The sequence below is a fragment of the Piliocolobus tephrosceles genome, chromosome 10, assembly GCF_002776525.5.
Source record: "Piliocolobus tephrosceles isolate RC106 chromosome 10, ASM277652v3, whole genome shotgun sequence".
Classification (NCBI taxonomy): Eukaryota; Metazoa; Chordata; class Mammalia; order Primates; family Cercopithecidae; genus Piliocolobus; species Piliocolobus tephrosceles.
The window spans coordinates 7,280,351-7,304,623 of NC_045443.1; the positions used below are offsets into that span (position 1 = coordinate 7,280,351).

The 24,273-nt window shown below is 53.6% G+C and overlaps 2 protein-coding genes across 6 annotated transcripts; both read left to right on the forward strand.

Moving 5' to 3' along the window:
• Window positions 1–178: 178 nt before the first annotated feature.
• LRRC23 (leucine rich repeat containing 23) lies at window positions 179–9,593 on the forward strand. Of its 4 annotated transcripts, none has more exons than XM_023232411.2 (8): window positions 179–357; window positions 1,044–1,218; window positions 1,304–1,413; window positions 1,851–2,104; window positions 3,076–3,206; window positions 5,245–5,381; window positions 8,104–8,407; window positions 9,236–9,593. In XM_023232411.2, the coding sequence occupies exons 2-7, from the start codon at window positions 1,093–1,095 to the stop codon at window positions 8,381–8,383; spliced, it is 1,038 nt and encodes a 345-aa protein (XP_023088179.1). In that variant the 5' UTR covers window positions 179–357; window positions 1,044–1,092; the 3' UTR covers window positions 8,384–8,407; window positions 9,236–9,593. The 4 variants fall into 4 exon arrangements, with proteins under 4 accessions (XP_023088179.1, XP_023088178.1, XP_023088180.1 ...); XM_023232412.2 differs by having other exon boundaries at window positions 275–528; window positions 9,236–9,592; XM_023232410.2 differs by lacking the exon at window positions 8,104–8,407 and having other exon boundaries at window positions 259–357.
• A 195-nt stretch (window positions 9,594–9,788) lies between these two features.
• Window positions 9,789–19,967, forward strand: ENO2 (enolase 2). 2 transcript variants are annotated; one of them, XM_023232407.1, is made up of 12 exons: window positions 9,789–10,021; window positions 11,194–11,290; window positions 11,788–11,883; window positions 12,041–12,099; window positions 12,406–12,475; window positions 12,942–13,075; window positions 13,302–13,524; window positions 14,630–14,827; window positions 17,854–18,055; window positions 18,329–18,437; window positions 18,617–18,675; window positions 18,992–19,967. In XM_023232407.1, the coding sequence occupies exons 2-12, from the start codon at window positions 11,206–11,208 to the stop codon at window positions 19,059–19,061; spliced, it is 1,305 nt and encodes a 434-aa protein (XP_023088175.1). In that variant the 5' UTR covers window positions 9,789–10,021; window positions 11,194–11,205; the 3' UTR covers window positions 19,062–19,967. The 2 variants fall into 2 exon arrangements, with proteins under 2 accessions (XP_023088175.1, XP_023088176.1); XM_023232408.3 differs by having other exon boundaries at window positions 9,888–10,021; window positions 10,809–11,290.
• Window positions 19,968–24,273: the final 4,306 nt, after the last annotated feature.

Here is a 24,273-nt window from a genome sequence, read left to right on the forward strand (position 1 = left end):
ATAACTAATGAGCAGAAACTATAGGGGGAAGGGGAAAAGACCCCTTATCTTGGTGTTTCTTGCTTTTCCTCGCAGCCCCGCCCTTTTTGCTTCGAAGGATGAGTTTTTCCTGAATTCACAATACTTTTGCATTGAAGATGTCCGGGGTCCCTTTAAGGTCTTGGGTGACGTAATGACTAGCCCCGCCCTCTCTCTTCTCTCTTCTCTCTTCTCAGCCCTGGCCATTTTTTTTGGTCCTCAACCAATTAGCGGCCCGACGCCCTTTCCGCGCCTCATCCGGGTTCCCGGGACTGGGAAAGTGGCCTGGTAACCAGGCAACTACTGATCAATCCCCTCCCCGGCTGATTTGCGCATCAGGTAGTCGCCGCTCTGCGCTCAACGGTGGCGAGTTTCAGTAGCCAAGTGCCCCGCCCCCGTTGCCATAACAGCAGTACACAACCCTCCGTCCCCTCGTCCGCTTGCTAAACAGTCCTTCCCTCTTGGGACCAAGGGCCTCTCCAGAACTGCTTCTGATTGAGCAGAAACAGGGTCTGAGCCCCTTTGCTAAGGGGAATTGAGTGGGAGGGCTGGAGACTGCGCTTTAGGCTGGTGTACCAGAGGGCCCAAGGAAATTGGTCCAGTGGGGAGGGAAAAGTAGAAGAAATGAATGGAGCAGGGATTAGGGATGGCGCAATGGGAGCTAAGAGGAGAGGAGGAGGAGGAGGACTTGGTAGGGAAGAGTGGAGAGCATGGCTTAAGGGGGTGGTGGGAAGAATGGGGGAGAGGGAAGCCCAGGAAATAGGGACACTGGGTTGCTGGAGGAGAGCTGGAGCCACTGTGAAGGACAGGAAAGGCCTGGGGGTGTGGGTGCCATCCTGAAGGGAGGGGGTCCTCAGTGGAAAGTGTGAAGTGGGGGTTGAGAGTCAAAATGAGATGTTCACAGGGATGAGGAAAGAAGCCTAGAGTTGGTGGGTCAGAAGTGATGGGGGTGATGGGAGTGGCACGTGTCAATGATGATGAGGGAGCTGAAGGCTGGCAGAAGCTGAGGAGACCTTCTTTCTCAGGAGGAGGACTGAGCTTATCTGACTTCAGAGCCTTCAGGAGGGAAGAAAGATGTCAGATGAAGATGATCTAGAAGACTTTGAGCCAGACCAAGATGATTTTGAGAAAGAAGAGGACGAGAAGGAGACAGAGGAGGGGGAGGACTACAGAAAAGAGGGGGAAGAGTTCCCTGAGGAAGTGAGAGCCTGGACAAGGAGGGCTCCTAGGGCTGAGGGGTGGGGTTGGGCAGGGGAGGGACGCCTTACTCCACTTCCACCTGCAGTGGCTGCCCACGCCCCTCACGGAGGACATGATGAAGGAAGGGCTTTCTCTGCTCTGCAAGACAGGCAGTGGGCTGGCTCATGCTTATGTCAAGCTGGAGGTTAAAGAGAGGTGCGTTGTGGGGGGACCAGATGAGGACTGTGAGATTGTAGGGCCCCTATCTCCTTTCCCACTGTCATTCCTGGGTGTTCTGGCTGAGAGTTTGACCCTTCTCATGCCTAGTGGAAAGGGAAGGACAAAATTTACTTTTCAGGAGCTCTGAGACTTCTATCAAAGCTGACCTGGGGAATTGAAGACTGAGAGTATATGGGGGGATTCCTGCTGGATTCCCTCATTTGTCTTTCAGAGTATGGGTTCTCTGTCCTTCACAGACACAGGTCTTTCTGCCCGCTGTTAAGAACCCACCTACCTTCTCTTACCCTTCTTCTCGCCTACTATCTGTTTCCCATTCTTCTCCCCATTATAAGCCTTCTGCTTTAGCAACTCTGCTAGTCCTCGCTGGGTTCTTAACCCTAAACCTGGTTCCTTCTCCCTCTTCCATCTCCTAGGGACCTGACAGACATCTATTTGCTGCGCTCCTACATCCATCTGCGCTATGTGGATGTTTCTGAGAACCACCTGACAGACCTGTCGCCACTCAACTACCTCACCCACCTGCTCTGGCTCAAGGCTGATGGCAATCAGCTGCGAAGTGCCCAGCTGAATGCACTGCCCTACCTGCAGATTGCTAGTTTTGCTTATAACCAGATTACTGACACTGAAGGCATCTCTCATCCTCGTCTTGAAACACTGAATCTCAAAGGTGGGTGTTTTTCTTTTTCTTTTTTTTTTTTTTGAGACGTAGTCTTACTCTGTGGCCCAGGCTGGAGTGCAGTGGCCGGATCTCAGCTCACTGCAAGCTCTGCCTCCCGGGTTTACGCCATTCTCCTGCCTCAGCCTCCCGAGCAGCTGGGACTACAGGTGCCCGCCACCTCGCCCGGCTAGTTTTTTTGTATTTTTTAGTAGAGACGGGGTTTCACCTCGTTAGCCAGGATGGTCTCGATCTCCTGACCTCGTGATCCGCCCGTCTCGGCCTCCCAAAGTGCTGGGATGGATTACAGGCTTGAGCCACTGCGCCTGGCCAACGTGGGTCTTCCGATGGGCTACACAAGATTCTTTCCCTCCTGGCCTGAGGCCAACAGAAGTGGGCAGTGTGGTCCTTGGCTGTGGCACATGGCAGTCTGCATTCATTCATTCAGATATGCAATATGATTCATTATGACAGTTCTACATGTTAACCATATAGGAGCGAATAAGACAAGAAATGTCCCTATTCTCATATAGGTTATATTTCTAGTTGGGAGAGATGTGCAAGTAACAACAAACACAATATGTAAATTCATGTAGCATGTTAAAAGGAGACAAGTGCCTTGGAAAAAATAGATCAGAGTAAGAGGAATGGGGGACATAGGTGGCAATGTCAAATGGATTGGTTAGGACAGCCATCACTGAGAAGATGACATTTGAGCAAAGAGTTGAAGAAGGAGAGGGAATTAGACATGTCAGCTGCTTCGTTCACTCTTGAAAGGCTTAGGTGGATATGTCCATTAGGACCTTGGACCACCACACCACTTGCCCCGGGGCTCTGGCGGTATAAAGTCTGGAGCTGTCCTTCCTCACTACTACCCTGCTTTGCGAATGTCCAGGGTAGGGTGATTTAGAGGCTCCCCAAATTCGGCTCTAATGCTGAACATTTGGAGTGGCCCTTTGAGCTCTTGAAACCCTCCTCCCCAGGGAACAAAATCCACATGGTGACAGGTCTGGACCCCCAGAAGCTGATCAGCCTGCACACAGTGGAGCTTCGGGGGAATCAGCTGGAAAGCACCCTGGGGATCAATCTTCCTAAGCTGAAGAACCTCTACCTGGTAACTCACTGGGTCACAGGGTGGTGCAGGGAAGAGGGCACTGTCCTGGGGGCTCAGGATGCCTGTTTTCTAGTAGGCTCAGCTACTAACTTCATCATTATGATAACAACTGGTATTATTATCAAGCCCATAGTTGGTGCCAGATACTGTGGAGATACAGAGCCACCTAGCAGGGCTGATAATATGTAATGTGTGGAGAATACAGAGATAATTTACTTTGATATAGGTAGCAGCAAAATGGACCAGAATTGAGGTACAAACATCAGGCTGTGGAAATGTTTTAGGAAAACTCTCCTCTCAGATTGGGTTTTTCTTCAGCTCTTGCACTAACCACCACAGCAATCATCAACCTAAGACTTCCAGGGCCCAAGGTGTGGGCTTTCTCCCCATACACCAAGTAGCAGACACCAGCTGGGTGATCTCTAATTCCATTCCGACACTATCTACCTGGGGATAGCATCAGATCCCACAGATTGAGGGCTCAGTTCTCAAGAGTGACCCCCACACCGTCCGCAGACACCAGTTGCAAGTCCAAACCTCCGGAACTTCTGACACATCAGCTTCAACATGAAGCTGGTTCCCATGACCTCTTCTTTGGATTTAATTAATTTTCTGGAGTGACTTTTTTTCAGTTTATTGTAAGGGCAAAGGACACAGATGAAGATGCATAGGGCGAAGTATGGGAAAATGGGTGCAGTGTTCCATGTCCTTCCTGGGTGCATCACCCTCCAAAAGCTTTCATGGGTTCAGCTACCCAGAAGCTCTCTGGACCCAGTCCTCTTGGGTTTCCATGGAAGCTTCCTGATATTAGTGTTTCCTCCCCCAGGGAATTGGGGAGGCTCTCTCTGGAGAGGGTCTTAAGAACCACAATCAGGCAGGGCACGGTGGCTCACGTCTGTAATCCCAGCACTTTGGGAGTCTGAGGCGGGCGGATCACAAGGTCAGGAGTTCAAAACCAGCCTGGCCAACATAGTGAAACCCTGTCTCTACTAAAAATACAAAAATTAGCCAGACATGCTGACATGTGCCTGTAATCCCAGCTACTCGGGAGGCTGAGGCAGCAGAATCTCTTGAACCCAGGAGGCAGAGTTTGCAGTGAGCTGAAATGACACCACTGCAATCCAGCCTGGGAGACAGAGCAACACCCCCTCAAAAAAAAAAAAAAAAAAAAAAGGCCGGGCACAGTGACTCATGCCTGTAATCCCAGCACTTTGGGAGGCTGAGGCAGGCAGATCATGAGGTCAGGAGATCGAGATCATCCTGGCTAACATGGTGAAACCCCGTCTCTACTAAAAATACAAAAAAAATTAGCCAGGTGTGGTGGCGGGCACCTATAGTCCCAGCTACTCATGGGGCTGAGGCAGGAGAGAGGCGTGAACCCGGGAGGTAGAACTTGCAGTGAGCCGAGATGGCACCACTGCACTCCAGCCTGGGCAACAGAGCGAGACTCCGTCTCAAAAAAAAAAAAAAAAACCACAACCAGAAAGAGGGAAAAACAGGGAAAGATTAGAGCCTTCCCTTGGGGCTGGTGAAAAGACAGCAGGACAAGGTTCCTGAGACCTGCCCCTGAGACCCAGCACACCCAACTTTATAACAAAAGACTGCAACAAGGGCTATTACGGGAGTTATAAGCTAGGGACTGTGGATGAAAATCATTATATATAATAACACCACAGGAAGCCACCGAAATATTTAGTCTTTTAGACTCTTAAGCTTCGTTATTCTGGGATGGTGCTGATGGCAATCCTCAGTGGTGGCACGGGGGCTCCTGGGCCGCGTGGGGAGTGGGTTGAAGCATCTCCTCCATCCCAAGTGGCTTTGGGGGTGAGTGGTAGTGGGTTACTGCTGACCTTTCTCTGGGATGCCAGCTTCTGAACTTCTTTACTTTCTATACTGATCTCTACTCATCCCCACTCCCTTCTTCCACTCCTCGCTCTCGACGTCTTGGATTTCCTCTTTTGCTTTATCTCATTTTGACTTCTCTTTCTTCCCTGTTCCTGCTCCCTCTCAATCAATCCACTGTGCCCTGGGGGTCTAGGCCCAAAACATGCTGAAGAAGGTGGAAGGCTTGGAGGACCTGAGCAATCTCACCACCTTGCATCTTCGAGACAACCAGATTGACACTCTGAGTGGCTTCTCCAGGGAAATGAAATCATTGCAGTACCTCAACCTGAGGTATGCACCCCCTCCAAGCCCCACCTTGTCCCTACCCCTGACCAGGTGCAGCTTTTGAGTCTGTGTTCCTCCCTGGCCCAATTCCCCAGTCCTAGCCTACAGCTGGAGACTCACCTCATCCTCCTCCCTGATCCTCACCCCGGCTTTCCTTACTTTCTTCTGCACTGAGTGGCAACACTAAGTCCCTTATAGCTTGTGACCCCTGAATTTGTATTCATTCAATCCACAGTTATTGAGAATGTGCTATGTGCCAGGCCTTGTGCTGTGTTTTGGGGGACATTTAAAGGAATCAGAGGCTGGGCATGGTGGTTCATGCCTGTACTCCCAACACTTTAGGAGGGAGGATCACTTGAGGCTAGGAGTTCAGGACCAGCCTGGGCAACATAGTAAGACCATGTTTCTACAGAAGTAAAAATAATGGCTGGGCATGGTGGCTCACACCTGTATTTGTAGCACTTTGGGAAGCTGAAGCGGGCAGATCGTTGGAGCCTAGGAGTTTGAGAGCAGTCTGGGCAACATGGCAAAATCCCGTTTCTCCCAAAAATACAAAAATTAGCCAGGCATGGTGACAAGCACCTGTCATCCCAGCTACTCAGGAGGCTTAGGCGGGAGGATCGCTGGAGTCTAGAGGTGGAGTTTGCAGTGAGCTGAGATCAAGCTACTGCACTCCAGAGTAGGTGACAGAGCCAGACCCTGCCTCAAAAACAAAACAAAAAATATTAAATAAAAATTAAAATATTAAATTAAAAATAAAAATTAACTGAGCCTGGTGGTGCACACCTGTGATTTCAGCTACTTAGGAGGCTGAGGTAGGAGGATCACTTGAGCCCAGGAGTTCAAGGTTGCAGTGAGCCATGATTGTGCCACTGCACTCCAGCCTGGGTGACAGAGTGAGCTGTCTCTAAAAGAAATAAAGGAATCAGAGGTGATTCCTGTTCCTAAGGGGCTCACAGTCTGGCTCCAACTCTTTTTTCCTCGCCCTATCCTATATAAGTTTCCACTGCCCTTCTCCATTTCCGTAGTCCCAATTCACCTTCCCATTTCCTGCCTCTCTTCTCCTGAGCTGCACCTGTAAGGGATGACCTTTTTACTGATATAAAACACAAGACGTGCTCAGATTTGAGGAGAGAAGGACATTTGTAAGAAAATCTTTTGGTAGAAAGGCACTGAAGATCAGCTACTCTTGTCGGATGGAGGACTTTATGTGTGTGTCTTTAAGTAAACATGTAAGGAAACTGCCTCTTTCCTTAGTCAACAAGACCAGATTCTTGAGCTGGCAATGGAAAGAGCATCTCCAAGTAGGGAGAGGTGGTTGCATCTGGAAGCCCCAACTCTCATCCTGACCCCCTGGGCAATCTGTTATTTGTAAACTCTGCCACACAGATCTGATGGGGTGTGTATATGTGCCATCTTCCTGTTAATGATCTAGACAGGCGTGATGGGCCCTTCCTGAGTGGTTATTAAATGGGGATGTTTTGAGAGTAAGTCGGATGTGTGTGTGGAGGGGGGTGAGGGTGTTTCAATGATTGGGAGGTGCCTCTGGGGCCAGAGATGCTAAGCATCCAACAATGCAAGGCAGAGTCCAGTACAAAGTGCCTGTAGCCCTCCTGGTGAGAAACACTGCATGAGGCTCAGCATGACCATGAGATCAGGCTGAAACACTTAAATATGATTTCATAAAGGCTTAAAGCCAGAACGTGAAAATAAATAAAAGGCCAGGCACAGTGGCTCATGCCCGTAATCCCAGCACTTTGCGGGGGCCAAGGCAAGAGGACTGCTTGAGGCCAGGCATTCAAGACCAGCCTGGGCAACATAGTGAGACCCAGTCTCTACAAAAAATTTAAAAATTAGCCAGGTGTGGTGGCACGTGCCTGGAGCTACTTGGGAAGCTAAGGTGAGAGGATCGCTTGAGCCCAGGAGTTCAAGGCTGCAGTGAGCTATGATCATGCCATTGCACCCCCAACCAGGGTGACATAGTGAGACCCTATCTCAATAAAAATAAAAAAATAAATACAGAGTATCATATAATGAGGCACATTGGGAGATGAAGTTTATTCTCCAGGTTGGGAGGCTCTAACCCATCTGTAGCCCTAGGTTCCCTTTGTGGGGAGCACCAACAGAGCACCCACCACCCTAAACTCCAGCTTAGACCCCAGTTCCTTGTCCACTGACCTAGGTCCTACAAGGTAGAGTGCAGTGGCTCGATCTCGGCTCACTGTAACCTCAAACTCCTGGGGTCAAGCGATCCCTCCTCCTCAGCCAAGTAGCAGAGACTACAGGTGTGTGCCACCACACCCACCGAATTTTTTTATTTTTATTTGTTGTAGAGATGGGGTCTCACTATGTTGCCCAGGCTGGGTCCTACCTTCTACCTTCTGTTTAGGTGTGATCACAGAAAAAGTGTCTCCTTGTGAGGAAAATTTGCCCTCTCCTCCCCAGCTACAAGACAGGGTTGTGGCCTAGCTTTGCTGCAACAAAAGAACACATGAACACGTGACAGAGTAGAATATGGCACTTAGGGATTCCTTGAAGAGCAGAAGCAGGACCAGAGTGGGGTTGCACAGCACCTCTGCAGTAAATCTGGCAAGGCTTGGCAGGCCAGTCCTCAGTGTTTCTAGGGAAACGGGAACCCAGTAGCAGAGTCCCCCAGAGGCCCCATTCCTAACAACTGGCAACCAAAGCCCGTTATTCCTGCATGAACCCCTCCTGACCACACTGGCAGGGGCAACGTGGTGGCCAACCTGGGGGAGCTGGCCAAGCTTCGAGACCTGCCCAAGCTGCGAGCCTTGGTGCTGCTCGATAACCCATGCACGGAGGAAACCAACTACCGCCAGGAGGCCCTGGTGCAGATGCCATACCTCGAACGCCTGGACAAGGAATTCTATGAGGAGGAGGAACGGGCTGAGGCTGATGAGATTCGACAGAGTCTGAAGGAAGACAAGGAGAAGGAGCAGCAGCCTGAGCCCGAGCGTGACCTGGAACCGGAACAGTCATTGATCTAGCAGCAGTTCCAGCCTCTAAAGATAGTAAGGAAGCCTGCAGGGAGGCAGTGGGAGGAGGCCAAGGGCTGGGCAGGTAGGGAAAGAGGCAAGAGGGGAAGCTGCTGCAGAAGGAGGTGGGGGAGGAAAGCATCAGACAAGCAGAACCCTTAGAGCAGGGTTAGGAGTCAAGGAGAGGAAAAGGGACCTGTGGGGCCTGGGACCAGCTGAGAAAGGCTTAGGAGGCCAGAAGAGTAAGTGAAAAGAATTGGGGTGGCCGGCAGAGGAGTTGGTGGGGTTGGGGCAGCCATACCTGACACAGAGTGAAGTCCGCTAGGAAAGGACAGGTGTGGGTGCATGGTAGGGGCTGCAGGGGAAGGTTGGTGGTGTATGCAGCTGGACCTAGGAGAGAAGCAGGAGAGGAAGATCCTGCACAAAAAAATCTGAGCTAAAAATAACAGGAGGTAGAGGTGGGGGAAGAAAAGAGGGCAGAGTGAGGCAGAAGGAGACTGAAGAGATGAGGATGGCCGCCAGGCACTTTAGATAGGGCGGAGGCTTTATTTATTTACTTGGGTTCTCACTCAGTCTTCAGGCTGGAGTACAATGGCATGATGATCTGGGCTCACTGCAACCTCCGTCTCCCGGGTTCAAGCAATTCTCCTGCCTCAGCTTCCCGAGTAGCTGGGACCACAGGCGCATGCCACCAGGCCTGGCTAATTTTTGTATTTTTAGTAGAAACGGGGTTTCACCACGTTAGCTAGGATGGTCTCGATCTCCTGACCTCGTGATGTGTCCCCCTCAGCCTCCCAAAGTGCTGGGATTACAGGCGTGAGGCACAGCACCCGGTCCCTATTTACTTCTGTTTTCTACCTCCAGGAGATCAAAAACGCTGGCCTTCAGACCTGATCAGACTCCGGGCGGGGCGGGGGGGAGGGGCACCACATTCATACCCCCTAGGGTGAGGAGAGAGGATGCCTCTTTTTGCCCCAAAGCTGGAAATTCATCACAACCTGAGGCCCAGGATCCGCTCTGTGCGGGTCCTCTGGGCAGTGTGGGGTGCAGAGTGGGGTGCCTAGGCCTAAGCGCTGCCCGGAGCCTAGGCCGGGGGCCGTCCTCGGGCAGGTGTGGGTGGGAGCCAAGCCCGCGTGGGCCGCGGGGTGCTGGTAGGAGTGGTTGGAGAGACTTGCGGAGGCGGCTGGGGTGTTCGGATTTCCAATAAAGAGACAGCGTGATGCTCCTGTGTCTGACCGGGTTTGTGAGACATTGAGGCTGTCTTGAGCTTCACTGGCAGTGTGGGCCTTCGTACCTGGGCTACAGGGGTGCGGCTCTGCCTGTTACTTTCGAGTGGGTTGGGCCGTGGGTATGAGCACTTGTGTGCGCGGGGGGGGGCCAGGTCGTGGGTGCCCCCACCCTTCCCCCATCCTCCCCCCTCCCCCACTCCACCCGCGTCGGTCCCCCACCCGCGCTAGTACGTGCGCCTCCGCCGGCAGCTCCTGACTCATCGGGGGCTCCGGGTCACATGCGCCCGCTCGGCCCTATAGGCGCCTCCTCCGCCCGCCGCCCGGGAGCTGCAGCCGCCGCCGCCGCTGCCACTCCCGCTCTCTCCGCGCCGCCGTCGCCACCGCCACTGCCACTACCACTGGCTGAGTCTGCAGTCCAGAGGTGAAGCCCCCGCCAGGCCCCGAGGCCCTGCGGCCCCCTCCCCTCGCCGCGGCGCCCCTGCCCCCTTTAGCCGGTTCCGCTGCGCACCTCTCCGCATCTCTGGCCCGGTGCAGCTACGCACCTGCTCGGCCGCCCGCACCCAGGGCGCCCTCCCTCCCTGGCCTTCCCCGCCCGCTGCCCTAGCTTTCTGGCCCTCTCCTCGCCTGTCTCCAACTGCGCCTCTCCACCCTTGCCTACCTCTCTCCCGGTGCTCACCCTCACCTACGGTTCTGTCCATTTGTTTCTAAGTTGGGAGTCTCTCCGGGAGGTGCATTTTTATCCTGGCGCGTCCCTTTTGGTTTGCATTTGGGGAAATGTCTTCTCTCACCCTTCCTCACCGCTCCCCCCCGCCAGACTTCCCTTGGACTCCCCTCTTTTCTGCTCTTCCCCACGGCGCCCCTCTCCGTTCGCGCTTCCTCCCCTCAGCTGCACGGGGGAGGGATGGAAGAAGTGGGGATTTGTCGGGGCGCAGGGAGGAGGACAGGCCCAGCTGGTCTCCACTCCCCACCGGCTCTTATCCTCTTCACTTCCCGCTGCAACCCCCAGGGACTGCAGGGCCTTTCTCAGGACCCTCTCCCCCGACACCTCTACTGCGTGCGCCTTTCGCGGGAAGAGAAGGGAGACACATTTGGGAGAGAGTGGGACCTTGGGGAAGGGGCAGAGTTCAGGCAGCTGGGGGGTTAAGTTGGGGAGGGATGGGGGCTCTGGAAGAGAGGCCCAGGCAACCCATCCTCTTCGTGGCTCCCAGGAGAAATGCAAGCCTGGCAGCCATTCCGCTCTGAGAAGATCTGGGGGAACCCCACCGGCTGGCCAAGCTGCAAAGAGGCGCGGGAACCACTGTCGTGCCCCTCCCCTCCTCACTGCAGTGTTCTCCCATCTCATCATTTGATCGTACCCCGCCCCCCACTGCAGTGACCTCCCCTTCCTCACTGCATTGACCTTCTCCTCTTCCCAGGGGGAGGGGGAATCCCTTCTACAGCCCTAGACTGCAGCCAGCACCTCCCTACCCACCCCCAACCCCACTGCAGTAACCTCTTTCCCATCCCTCCCAGCCTCCTGCCCCGCCCATTGATCTCAGGCTCCACCCCTCTAAGCCTCTTATCTTTCTCCTTCCTTCCCTTCCACCCGAGGAGATCCCAGCCATCATGTCCATAGAGAAGATCTGGGCCCGTGAGATCCTGGACTCCCGCGGGAACCCCACAGTGGAGGTGGATCTCTATACTGCCAAAGGTAATGGGTGTGGCATGGGCCTTCCTACAGCCCTAGCTTTTCCACCGCCAGGCTGGGTTTGGCCAGGGGTTGGGAAGCCTTTTTTGATATCCAGGGGGATGGGGTGCTGGGCCAGGCTCACAAGCCTGGGTTGTGAAGGTTGGATCCTCCTTGTCCAGGGAGCCAGGGTAGGTGGGTCTGTGTTTGAGTTGAGTGTATGAGGCATGCCCTGCCTCCGTGTGTCTTCCTGTGCACCTGCATGTGTGCAGACGTGTGCTGCGAGCAATTTCCTTTTTGCGGGCTCCCACTTGTGCATGTGGGGCCTGAGATGGGCGGATGAGGAGGCCACTTCTTGTGCATCTCCCTCAGTGTGTGTGGCGGGGGGTGGGGGAGATGTTAGGGAGCAGTGTGGAGCGAGAGCTAGATGTGGTAGGCAGGCAGTTTAGAGCCAGAAGGCTGAAGGACTCCCTGGCCCCTGTGTTCTCTTCACTCCCTCTCATTCCACGTTCCTCCTTTAGGTCTTTTCAGGGCTGCAGTGCCCAGTGGAGCCTCTACCGGCATCTATGAAGCCCTGGAGCTCAGAGATGGAGACAAACAGCGTTACTTAGGCAAAGGTGAGGTCCTTTCTCTTTTCCAGACTCTCCCCAACCTCAGCCTTATGCCCCTACCTCACACCAGTCCCCAGTCCTCCTTTAGCATGCCTTCCCCTCCTCCCATTGTCCCTTCCGGCCCCTCCTGGCCTGACCCAGTCCAGCCTCTTCCTTTCCCCAGGTGTCCTGAAGGCAGTGGACCACATCAACTCCACCATCGCGCCAGTCCTCATCAGCTCAGTGAGGCCCGCTCTTTGCTGGGGATAGCAGGGCCAGAGTTCTGGAAGGAATCCTGGAGCAGGGCAGGAGGAAGGGAGAAAGAATGCCCACTTTTAGGAATCACGGTCACAAGGGGGAAGGGTGGGGAACAGATTCCTTACTGCCCCTGGTCCCATGGGGTTTCAGGTCCCCTAATCCAGGCAGGCCCCTGTCACAGGGACCTGGTTGGGCCCTGGCCAAATGTGAGCTTGGGTGTGAACGAGGGGACCCTCTGCCTTAGGGCTCAGCCTCCAGCCTGGCCCCGGGTGATGGAGGCTCTGCCCTCAGGGTCTCTCTGTGGTGGAGCAAGAGAAACTGGACAACCTGATGCTGGAGTTGGATGGGACTGAGAACAAATGTGAGCCGGGGCTGGGAGAAAGTGGGGAAGCATCAGGGTGGGAGGCGTGGAGCACAGAGAGAGCTGAAGGGCCAGTGCTGTAATGGCTTCCTCAGGAATGACTGTCAGGGCCTCCTCCTCCCAAAGCCAGAGCAAGGGGAGATGAGTTCAGCTGCAGAGGGAGGGGCCGACATTAGGCAGAAGGAAGACCTTCTTCGTAGCATATATAGGAGGGGTTGGCCTGAGAGAGTCTGTGGTCTCGGGGATATTTAGAAAGGTGCGGCTCTCTGCTGCTTCCAGTCTCCTCCTCCCCACCCATCCCTCTCCCTGCTGCTTTCAGGAGAGCATGGATGAGGTGTTGCTGGGGCAGGGCAGGGAGGGAGGAGGGGATCTCCTTTACTGGCTCCTTTTGGAGACTACAGATGGAGGCAGGAGCTAGAAGGAGAAGGGGATATTGTGCTCAGCACCTTCCTCTATAATCTTCCAGCCAAGTTTGGGGCCAATGCCATCCTGGGTGTGTCTCTGGCCGTGTGTAAGGCAGGGGCAGCTGAGCGGGAACTGCCCCTATATCGCCACATTGCTCAGCTGGCCGGGAACTCAGACCTCATCTTGCCTGTGCCGGTGAGCGCTGAGCCGTGCCTGTGACTCTCCCAGGGGCGGGTGGGGGAGGGGGCATGCAACTCACGAGGAATGATGGGAGGAAAGTGAATTGGGGGAGGTAAAGAGGAAGGATGGGGACGTGAGACTTAGTCCGGGAAGCTGGGGGAAGTTTGGGATCTTGAGGTAAGACTCCTGGGGCGGGCAGGGAGGGCCTCTTTGACCCTTCTGTCTTTCTGTGGCTTCCCAGGCCTTCAACGTGATCAATGGTGGCTCTCATGCTGGGAACAAGCTGGCCATGCAGGAGTTCATGATCCTCCCAGTGGGAGCTGAGAGCTTTCGGGATGCCATGCGACTGGGTGCAGAGGTCTACCATACACTCAAGGGAGTCATCAAGGACAAATATGGCAAGGATGCCACCAATGTGGGGGATGAAGGTGGCTTTGCCCCCAATATCCTGGAGAACAGTGAAGGTGAGGCCAAGAGCCCCACCGCCAGCTCTAAGTCTTACCCTACTGCAGGACATCAGAAAGGGCCACACACTTCACCAAGTCCTCAGTAGGTATGGAGGGTCCTCAGACTCTGCAAACTCCAAAAGGTACCAGTTCTTAGAGTGGATTGCAGAGGGCCTGCCAAATTCACATGCAGACTGAGGGGGCCAGTCTTTTACCTACCTAGCCGGATGTGTTAGCATCTGTTAAGTTGTCACTGGAGAGCCATGCGCGGTGGCTCATGCCTGTAATCCCAGTACTTTGGGAGGCTGAGGCGGGTGGATCACTTGAGGTCAGGAGTTTGAGACCAGCCTGACCAACATGGTGAAACCCCATCTCTACTAAAAATACAAAAATTAGCTGGACATGGTGGCGCGTGCCTGTAATCACAGCTACTAGCGGGGCTGAGGCAGGAGGATGGCTTGTACCTGGGAGGTGGAGGTTGTGGTGAGCCGAGATTGTGCCACTGCACTCCAGCCTGGGTAACAGAGCGAGACTCCGTCTCAAAAATAAAATAAAATAAAAAAGTTGTCACTGGAGCCCTTGGGAATACTGGGAGATGGTCTGGGTGACCTGTTGGATTCATCCCATCCGTTCAAACTCTGTCCTGTCCCCATCCCAACCTCCTAGGCCTCTAGAATCCCTAATTTTTCTGTGCCTTAGGAGAAACTGTATGGGGAATGGAAACAATATAGGTAGTGGTTAAGAGTTAAGATTCTGGGGCCAAATTACCTGGATGTATTTGAACCCTGACTTGTGAAGTTACTGCAGGTGATCTTTCTTACTTCTCTCTGGAAATAATAACAGAATCTAGCTCATAGTAGTGTGAGGTTTAAACGAAATATATACGAAATGCTTAGGTGACGTGCTGCCAATGAAAAGATAATAAGTACTATTAGCAGAACTCCACTCCTCTGTGTTCCTAGGAGATGGCCTCTCCTCCCAGACCCGGGGATAACTCCAATAGCAGCCCCACCACACTTCCCTCAGGAACAGCCCTCCACCTCTGCCCTGAATGTCTTTTCTTTCCCTCCTCCTCGCCCATCCCTCTTGCTTGTACTATAATCTCACTGTATTCTGTCCCCAGCCTTGGAGCTGGTGAAGGAAGCCATCGACAAGGCTGGCTATACAGAAAAGATCGTCATTGGCATGGATGTTGCTGCCTCAGAGTTCCATCGTGATGGCAAATATGACTTGGACTTCAAGTCTCCCGCTGATCCTTCCCGATACATCACTGGGGACCAGCTGGGGACGCTCTACCAGGACTTTGTCAGGGACTATCCTGGTGAGAGGAAGCGGTGTGAGGGGGAGGTGTGGGGGCGGCAGTGTCCCAGCAACTCTGGACCTTATGGGGTGCTGACTCAGGCACCAAGTGGAGGTGTCCTAAGAAGAACCTGAGAACCAGGGAGAGGGTGCAGGAGCCACCTGCAAAGACTGGGCTTTGTATGTAGTGTAAAAGTGCAGGTACCTGTGACTAATCTGTTCTATCTGCCTCAGATCCTGATTAAAGTCATGGGTTCTGAAAATTACTGGGGTCAGGGGGAAGGCTCTGGAAGGAACCAGGGATGGTGAGAGGCTGACTGGATCTAGCAGAGAACTAGAACGTTTCAGTATCTTTGATTGATGAAATTGTGGATGCTGAATGGAGCTGGGACTGATGTGTGAGTAGAAAGAAGGCTGAAGGGGACTGAATTAGCTTCTGCAAGTCTGCCCAGGGCCTTTACCCCAGGAAGGAGGCAGTTGGTCTCCATCTTCCTGAAACAGAGCGAAAGAAAATAAACATAATTGCAGAATTAAGGATTTGGATTAGCAATGAGGCCTGGGAGTGAGAACAGGAAAATGCAAAGTTAGTTGTGAACCCTTGTTACTGGAAGATTTTTTTGTTTTTTGGATTTTTGTTGTTGTTGTTTGTTTGTTGTTTTTTTTTTTTTTTTGAGACGGAGTCTTGCTCTATCGCCCAGGCTGGAGTGCAGTGGCCAGATCTCAGCTCACCGCAAGCTCCATCTCCCAGGTTCACGCCATTCTCCTGCCTCAGCCTCCCGAGTAGGTGGGACTACAGGCGCCCACCACCTTGCCCGGCTAGTTTTTTGTATTTTTTAGTAGAGACGGGGTTTCACCGTGTTAGCCAGGATGGTCTCGATCTCCTGACCTCGTGATCCGCCCGTCTCAGCCTCCCAAAGTGCTGGGATTACAGGCTTGAGCCACCGCGCCCGGCCTGTTTGTTGTTTTTTGTTTTTTTGAGACGGGGTTTCACTCTTCTTGCCCAGACTGGAGTGCAATGGCGCCATCTCGGCTCACCACAACCTCCACCTCCTGGATTCAAGCGATTCTTCTGCCTCAGCCTCCCGAATAGCTGGGATTACAGGCATGAGCCACCAGGCCTGGCTAATTTTGTATTTTTAGTAGAGACAGAGGTCTCTCCATGTTGGTCAGGCTGGTCTCCAACTCCCGACTCAGGTGATCCTCCTGCCTTGGCCTCCCAAAGTGCTGGGATTACAGGCGTGAGCCACCACACCCAGCAGGTTTGCTTTTAATTAATTTTTGTTTTTCTTTTTCTTTTTCTTTTTTTTTTTTTGAGACGGAGTCTGGCTCTGTCACCCAGGCTGGAGTACAGTGGCCGGATCTCAGCTCACTGCAAGCTCCGCCTCCCGGGTTTACGCCATTCTCCTGCCTCAGCCTCCAGAGTAGCTGGGACTACAGGCGCCCGCCACCTTGCCCAGCTAGTTTTTTGTATTTTTAGTAGATACGGGGTTTCGCCGTGTTAGCCAGGATGGTCTCGATCTCCTGACCTCGTGATCTGCCCGTCTCGGCCTCCCAAAGTGCTGGGATTACAGGCTTGAGCCACCGCGCCCGGCCTTTTTTTTTTTTTTTTTGTAGAGACAGGGTTTAGCCATGTTGCTCATGGCTGGTCTCGACCTCCTGGGCTCAAGTGATCCACATGCCTTGGCCTCCCAAAGTGCTGGGATAACAGGCATGAGCCACTATGCCCAGCCCATGGAAGTGGAGTGAGATCTCTGCTCACTGCATGATTCTCTTAGCCTCCCAAGTAGCTGGGATTACAGGTGCGCACCACCATGCCTGGCTAATTTTTGTATGATTAGTAAAGATGTAGTTTCGTCATGTTTGCCAGTTGGGTCTCAAACTCCCAACCTCAGGTGATCCACTTGCTTTGGCCTTCCAAAGTGCTGGGATTACAGGCGTGAGTCAGTGCACCTGGCCTGTTTTTTTTGTTTGTTTGTTTTGTTTTGTTTTTGAGATGGAGTCTCGCTCTTTTGCCCAGGCTGGAGTGCAGTGGTGTGATCTCCACTCACTGCAAGCTCTGCCTCCCGGGTTCATGCCATTCTCCTGCCTCAGCCTCCTGTGTAGCTGGGACTACAGGCGCCTGCCACTGCGACCAGCTAATTTTTTTTGTATTTTTGAGACGGGGTTTCACCGTGTTAGCCAGGATGGTCTTGATCTCCTGACCTTGTGATCCACCCGTCTCGGCCTCCCAAAGTGCTGGGATTACAGGCTTGAGCCAATGCGCCCGGCTGTTTTTTTTTTTTTTTTTGAGACAGAGCCTTGCTCTGTCGCCCAGGCTGGCATGCAGGGGTGCGATCTCTGCCTCCCAGGTTCAAGTGATTCTTGTGCCTCAGCCTCCCCAGTAGCTGGGATTACAGGCATGTGCCACTATGCCCGGCTAATTTTTGTATTTTTAGTAGAGACAGAGTTTCACTCTGTTGGCCAGAGAACTCCTGTCCTCAAATGATCCGTTCACCTCAGTATCCCAAAGTGCTGGGATTACAGGCATAAGCCACTATGCCTGGCCTCTCCATGTAAGGTTTTATGAAATAAGAATCAGGAGCCAGGCGTGGTGGCTCATGCCTGTAATCTCATCACTTTGGGAATCCGAAGCAGAAGGATCACTTGAATCCAGGAGTTTGAGACCGGCTTGGCAATACAGTGAGACCTCATCTCTACAAAAATTTAAAAATTAGCTGAGTGTGGTGCCACATGCCTATAGTCCCTGCTACTCAGGAGGCTGAGGTGGCAGGATCACTTGATTTGGGGAGGTGGAGGTTGCAGTGAGCTGAGATTGTGTCACTGCACTCCAGCCTGGATGACAGAGTGAGACTCTGTCTCAAAAAAAAAAAAAAAAAAAAAGGTTAAGAATCAGGGCAGGCTTACACTGGGGGGATTTGTCTTAGCAAGGATGAACAGGTGCAGTTAACCAAGGGCCTGTCCATTTCAGGGAATAAAGGGGCATGTTCCTGCCTGATGTAGAGGCCCAAGGAAGATGAACACCCCCCACCCCCCATGCTCTCTCTGCAGTGGTCTCCATTGAGGACCCGTTTGACCAGGATGACTGGGCTGCCTGGTCCAAGTTCACAGCCAATGTAGGGATCCAGATTGTGGGTGATGACCTGACAGTGACCAACCCAAAACGTATTGAGCGGGCAGTGGAAGAAAAGGCCTGCAACTGTCTGCTGCTCAAGGTCAACCAGATCGGCTCGGTCACTGAAGCCATCCAAGCGTGAGTGACTTTGGGCCCTCTCCTGTGTGGTCCTCGTTTCTATAAGACTCCTCTTGCAAGTACTGCAGCCTAATTTCACCCAGGGATGCCAAAGAGAGCAGGGAACCTGGAATCATCATCACAGTTCTCTCACCTCTGCCCCTCCACCCCTGATTCTCTGCTCCCCTCCCAGATAGCTTTCCCCTAGATGTTTCCTGACATAGACCAAGGTTGGGGCTGGGAAGAGAGTGCCCAGTGTGAGGGCTGGAGAATCAGTGCTGTGTGTGGATACAGGTGCAAGCTGGCCCAGGAGAATGGCTGGGGGGTCATGGTGAGTCATCGCTCAGGAGAAACGGAGGACACATTCATTGCTGACCTGGTGGTGGGGCTGTGCACAGGCCAGGTGAGTGAGGCAGCCTGGTGAGTGAAGATAACCCTCTGTGGGACTGGTATTTCTAGCTCACCCACCTGGTCTCTCCTTCCAGGTGTTTGAGGGTGTCAGGGGAGTTTCAGGAGAGCAGAAGTTTCTTTTCATGGGTGGGAGGGCAGCCACTGAGCTGCAAATCCTTTGAAATGTTTCAGATCAAGACTGGTGCCCCGTGCCGTTCTGAACGTCTGGCTAAGTACAACCAGCTCATGAGGTGAGGGTCCCTGGGGTGGGAGCCCCTGGCCCAGAGGGCTAAAGGCCCCATTTGCCTGCCGGACCATCTCTAGCACCCAGGGCCTGGATAACAAAAGTCCGTTTCCAGATAATATTGGTTTTTGCTTCCTGGGTTTATTGATGGCCTGATTGACAGATCCCAGAGATCACATGGGAAAGCCAGGGAATGCTCAGCCTTGGGGCAGGACACAAAAGCAGGTGGTATGGGGGTGGTTGGAGTCTGGGGGACCCCCTAGAGAGAGAAGCAGGATCCTTCTGCATCCCTGACCACTTCCTTTGTGGTTCATGTCTCTCAGGATTGAGGAAGAGCTGGGGGATGAAGCTCGATTTGCCGGACATAACTTCCGTAATCCCAGCGTGCTGTGATTCCTCTGCTTGCCTGGAGACGTGGAACCTCTGTCTCATCCTCCTGGAACCTTGCTGTCCTGATCTGTGATAGTTCACCCTCTGAGATCCCCTGAGTCCCAGGGTTTCCAGAACTTCCCTGATTGACCTGCTCCGGCTGCTCCTTGGCTTACCTGAGCTCTTGCTGTGTCTGCTCACCCTCCTTTCTGGGCCCTACTCATTGGGGCTCTGCACTTTCCACTTCTTCCTTTCTCTTTCTCTCTTCCCTCAAAAACTAGAAATGTGAATGAGGATTATTATAAAAGGGGGTCTGTGGAAGAATGATCAGCATCTGTGATGGGAGTGTCAGGGTGGGTGTGCTGAGGTGTTAAAGAGGGACCATGTGTCACTTGTGCTTTGCTCTTGTGCCCTGTGTTTTCCACTTTGCATATGAGCCATGAACTGTGCATAGTGCTGGGGTGGAGGGGAGTGCTGGGCATGTGATCATGCCTGGCTAATAAGGCTTTAGTGTATTTATTTATTTATTTATTTATTTATTTAATTTGCTTTTCATTCATCCCATTAATCATTTCCCCATAACTCAATGGCCTAAAACTGGCCTGACTTGAGGGAACGATGTGTCTGTATTTCATGTGGCTGTAGATCCCAAGATGACTGGGGTAGGAGGTCTTGCTAGAATGGGAAGGGTCATAGAAAGGGCCTTGACATCAGTTCCTTTGTGTGTAGTCACTGAAGCCTGCGTTGGTCCAGAGCGGAGGCTGTGTGCCTGGGGGAGTTTTCCTCTATACATCTCTCCCCAACCCTAGGTTCCCTGTTCTTCCTCCAGCTGCACCAGAGCAACCTCTCACTCCCCATGCCATGTTCCACGGTTGCCACCACCTCTGTGGCACTGAAATGAGCACCACCATTAAAGTCTGAATCAGTGTACTGTTGTGTCTGAGGAGTCTTATTCTAGTCCATATGAGGGGAGAGAAGATGGAGCACCTGGAAGCTGGTGAAACTGGACAGCAGAACTGGGGAGGGCACAAAAAGACGAAGACAGACTGAACAAATATGGCCAACATGATGGCACTGCCTACCCCATTCTGGCTAGGTGGGGTGCCTGTGGCTCCTGCTTTCTTAGCAGCAGGCTTGGCTCCCAGACCCAGGTGAATTAAGGGGTTCAAGAGCCCCTAAAAGCATAAAATATTGTGTGTGTGTATGTGCATTTTGGGGGAAAGGGGGTCTAAGGTGTTTTCATATCCAAAGGCTTGTGGACTGGAGCAGCTCCTGTACTGGACCTCTGCCAACAAAATCCTGGCTGGTTCTCGAATGGAACAGGACTTCATGGCCATTACTCACTGCAAGATGGGGAAATGGGAAGGAAGAATGGTTCTGGGGGTAGTATAGAGAAGGACCTAAGGAAACAGAGTTCTCCAATAAACTGAAAATTCAGGGACGAAAGTGCTTAACAGACCCCTGGCTGGGTCAGACTAATAGCAGGGTTCCAATATGTGGCTAGAGACATATGACTCCTTAGCTATAACTCGTTAACTCTTATGGGGCCTCAGCGTTGAGATGCTCATTCTAGGTACCACCGAGAGGGACCAATCCCTTCCTAGTGGCTTGGATGCAACGTCGCGTCCCACAGATAGGGTCTGCACATGGGAGAGCGAACCACTAGAGGGAGTTAGAGTTCTGCAGGACGCCATGCTGGAGGCCAAGTGGGAGGAACTTCAAGCTGCCCCTGTGGGCCTCCCACTCTGCTTCTGCTAAGGTCTGGTCCTGGCTCCCTCTGCCATCCTGCTCAGCTCCAGGGCTCAAATAGGATCCTAGTTCTGTATGGGCATGGCCCATTTCTTTTCTTGCCCTCCTTCCTGGGTTCCTGACACCTCAGCCATTTTCAATTCAAAGAGCTTCATGCCCCCTTTCCATTTCTGTGCCTTTTCGTTTCAGTGTGGGCATCTCATCTTTCCCTTTTCTCCTGTCTCCTGGCGACCCTTCATGCCTCCCTTGGGGTTTCCTGTACTTTTCTCTGTGCCTCTCAGTTTTCTCTGGGGTCCCTGATACCTATCTTACCTTAGTAACTCCCACACTGACCAGGACTATTCTAGTTTGAGCCTAGTTCCTAGCCTCTGTCCTTTCTTTCATCCCTCCTCACCACCCGCCTTCTCTGACAGTCTGGCCCCCCCATCCCCAAAGTTCTGGGGTTGGATTGGGTTACAGCTAGCTCTGCCTGGGCCTTCCAGGCCCTTCTCTCCACTTTCCCTTTGTGCCGTTGCCTGGAGACCAATGGGTTGTGGGGGGCTGAGCCAGAGAGGGAGCTGGGGTGAGGAATGGCGGGGGCTGTGCGCGCGCGTGCGTGTGTGTGCGGTGTGTGTGTGATGCCCCCTGCAGCTGGACTATAAGCCTCAGGTAGGGGAGGAATGGGACAGGGTAGACACTGGTTTCTTTTGTGACTCTCACCATCCCCTATCCCCACATATGCCTAAATTTTTCTTTTAGTCTCCATTGTAGCCCGTTCCTTAGTGATTAAAAAACACGGGAGAAGAGCTCAGCCTGGAAGGGATTTGGAAAGGGCTTGAGCCAAGGCCCAGTGGGAGTCTGAACTGAGTGGTGCAGAAAGAGAGGAAATGCAATGCGGAGAGAGGGTGAGGGGGAAAGGGGGAGCCCTGGAACAAAGCTGGGGGTGGGGAGGAGCAGGAGCTATGCTAGAGCAAGAGGGAGTGGGGCGCACAGGGAGACAGGGAGCTGGCCTGGTCTCAGGGAGGCCCTGGGAGGGGCGGGAAGGTGTGCGTGGAGTGGTGAGTGCCAACCAATTCAAGGGACTTCAGAGTGATGACTCATTCCCAGGCCAAGGAAGGGTTCCTGTTCCTGTGCCCAGTTCCCCAGTGCTCTGGAATCTTGTTTAGAGCTTTTGAGTATTCCCAGAACTTTGTTGAATCTGGCCCAAGGAATTGTGAGACAAAATCTACCAAGCTGCTCCAGAGCCAACCTCCTTCCTTCCCTGAAGGCAGGTGGGATCTTGCCAGTTCAGGGACCACCCTTAGCCTCCAGCAAGACTAGTCCCACAAGAACCCGGCCCCCACCCCAAATATGGAGCGCTACTGAGGGCTCCCAATCCACACTCCAGCTCCAGCTCTTCCGGTTTGCCAGCCTGCCTCCCTCCCATTCTCTGGCCTTCCCAATTTCTGCTGCCAAAAATCACCCTGTGTCCTTTGTCCTGGGAGATGTTGCTGCTTGGTGGAGGGCCAGGAGGGAGCCCAGGAGAAGGAACTGGTGGTGGGCTGGCGGAGGTGCTGGCTTCGTGGCCGGCAGCAGACTGACTGCCAGAGGCTACCTGGAGAGCAGGGGAGGGAGAGGGAAGGGTTGGGAGGAGCCTGCAGTCTGTGGTGGGGATTGTCTACACCTTAGAACAGGTGGGATTGAGGAACAAGGATACCTAGGGATTTGGGTCCACATTAAGCCCAATCTTCACCTGACTGCTTCCCTGTGACCCAGGGGATCTTCAGTGACGACTTTCAACAGATTTGAGAAGGAAAATGGAGATGCTACTAGATGGAAGGCCTGAGGATGATGTCTCACTCCTCCAAGCTGTATCCCTTACCAATCTACCCATGGGTTTGCCAGCAACCCCCCACCCCACCAAATCTGGCATTTCCTTTAACTGCCCTCCTTTCCCATCTCCATTTTCTTTTTCTTTGTTTTTCTTTTCTTTTTTTTTTTTTTTTTTTTGAGATAGATTTCTCGCTCTGTCACCCAGGCTGGACTGTGGTGGTGCGATCTCTGCTTGCTGAAACCTTTGCCTCCCAGGTTCAAGGATTCTCCTGTCTCAGCCTCCTGGAGTAGTTGGGATTACAGGCATGCGCCACCACACCCGGCTAATTTTTGTATTTTTACTAGAGACGGGATTTCGCCATGTTGGCCAGGCTGGTCTTGAACTCCTGACAAGTGACCCGCCCGCCTCAGCCTCCCAAAGTGCTGAGATTACAGGCGTGAGCCCCCGCGCCGGCCCCATCTCCATTTTCTTTTCCCATCCATGATCTTTCCTCTTCTATACTGCCGCCAAGGCCTTGTTCAGCTTACATTTCCTTCCAATCTTCTTATCCCCTTCTTCCCCATTCTGCTTGCCCAAGTAAATCCTCCTCGGCTCCACTGAGAGCCCCCACCCCCAGGATCCAGCCAGCCCCGTGTCTCCCGCCCTCCTTTCCCATCCAGAGCCCTCCTTTCTTACTCAGAACCCATTTTCTCTAGAATTGGCACCTGGGTCCACCTCCTTCATCCCTTAAGGTTCTTCACGTTCCCTCCTTTCTCTTCACTGACGTTGCCTCTGGACTTCTCTCTCCAGCTCTCCTTCACACCCCCACCCCCAATTATTATATTTCTGACTCTTTTCCCAACACGAATCACCCCCAAAAGCTTTACTGTCTTCCAGAAGCCCCATCTTCCTATATCTGTCATAATTTCAATTTTTCTCCCTCCTTATGACCCCAAACTTCCATCCCATTCTCTCTGATAATAGCTCCCAAACCCATCTGGCTCCATCTCTGCCACAGACCCCTCACCCCAGCCTTTTTTCACTTCTCACCAGGCACCCACAAAGCCCCCAGGCAGCTCCATCTTTCCAATCCAATCCCATTATCCCAATCTCTACCCCAGGATCCCCCAAACTCCTCCCACTTCACCTCTGCCACAGACCCGGTCGCCCCCAAACTTCAACCTCCCCTCATCTGCCCTCACCACCCACAGCCCCTCCTACCTAGCCCTCTCCCGCGCCAGGCCCGCGGGCTCCCCACATTCCGCCACGGCGAGCCCTCCCCGCGCCCCGGCCCCCTCGGCCTCGGCCTCGGCCAACTCGCGCGGCGCCTCCCCCTCTCCGGCTCCCCCTCTCTCCCCCCTCGCGGCTTGCCTCGCGCTCCCTCCCTCGCGTCTCCCTCCTGGCCCCTCTCTCCTCCGTTCCTCCGCGCTCCCTCCTTCTCCCTCTTCCTCCCTTCTCCCATCCCCCTCTCCCAGGCTCCCTCCCTTCGCCGTCCGCTTTCCTGTGCGAGTCGCTGGACGCACCGCCCAGCCCGTCCGCAGCCCCGTGCCGGGTCCGGGCCTCGGGCCGGGCCATTTCGGAGGGACCGCGGCCTCGGGGAGGGGCTAGGAGGGGGCGAGGGAGCCGGCCGCCGGGGAAGGGGCGGGGGCCGTGGGCGAGGCGGCCGAGGGGCCCGGGATCGCGCGGGTGCGGGCTGCGCTAGGCGGGCGCAGGCGG

Excerpts from the sequence above, each read along its gene's own strand:
- ENO2 (XM_023232407.1), top strand. The coding sequence starts at position 11,206 with ATGTCCATAGAGAAGATCTGGGCCCGTGAGATCCTGGACTCCCGCGGG. Across the intron at positions 12,100-12,405 it reads CGCCAGTCCTCATCAGCTCA|GGTCTCTCTGTGGTGGAGCA; the intron begins GTGAGGCCCGCT and ends CTCTGCCCTCAG. Across the intron at positions 18,438-18,616 it reads TGGGGCTGTGCACAGGCCAG|ATCAAGACTGGTGCCCCGTG; the intron begins GTGAGTGAGGCA and ends GAAATGTTTCAG.
- LRRC23 (XM_023232410.2), top strand. The coding sequence starts at position 1,093 with ATGTCAGATGAAGATGATCTAGAAGACTTTGAGCCAGACCAAGATGAT. Across the intron at positions 1,219-1,303 it reads GGGAAGAGTTCCCTGAGGAA|TGGCTGCCCACGCCCCTCAC; the intron begins GTGAGAGCCTGG and ends TTCCACCTGCAG. Across the intron at positions 2,105-3,075 it reads TGAAACACTGAATCTCAAAG|GGAACAAAATCCACATGGTG; the intron begins GTGGGTGTTTTT and ends CCTCCTCCCCAG.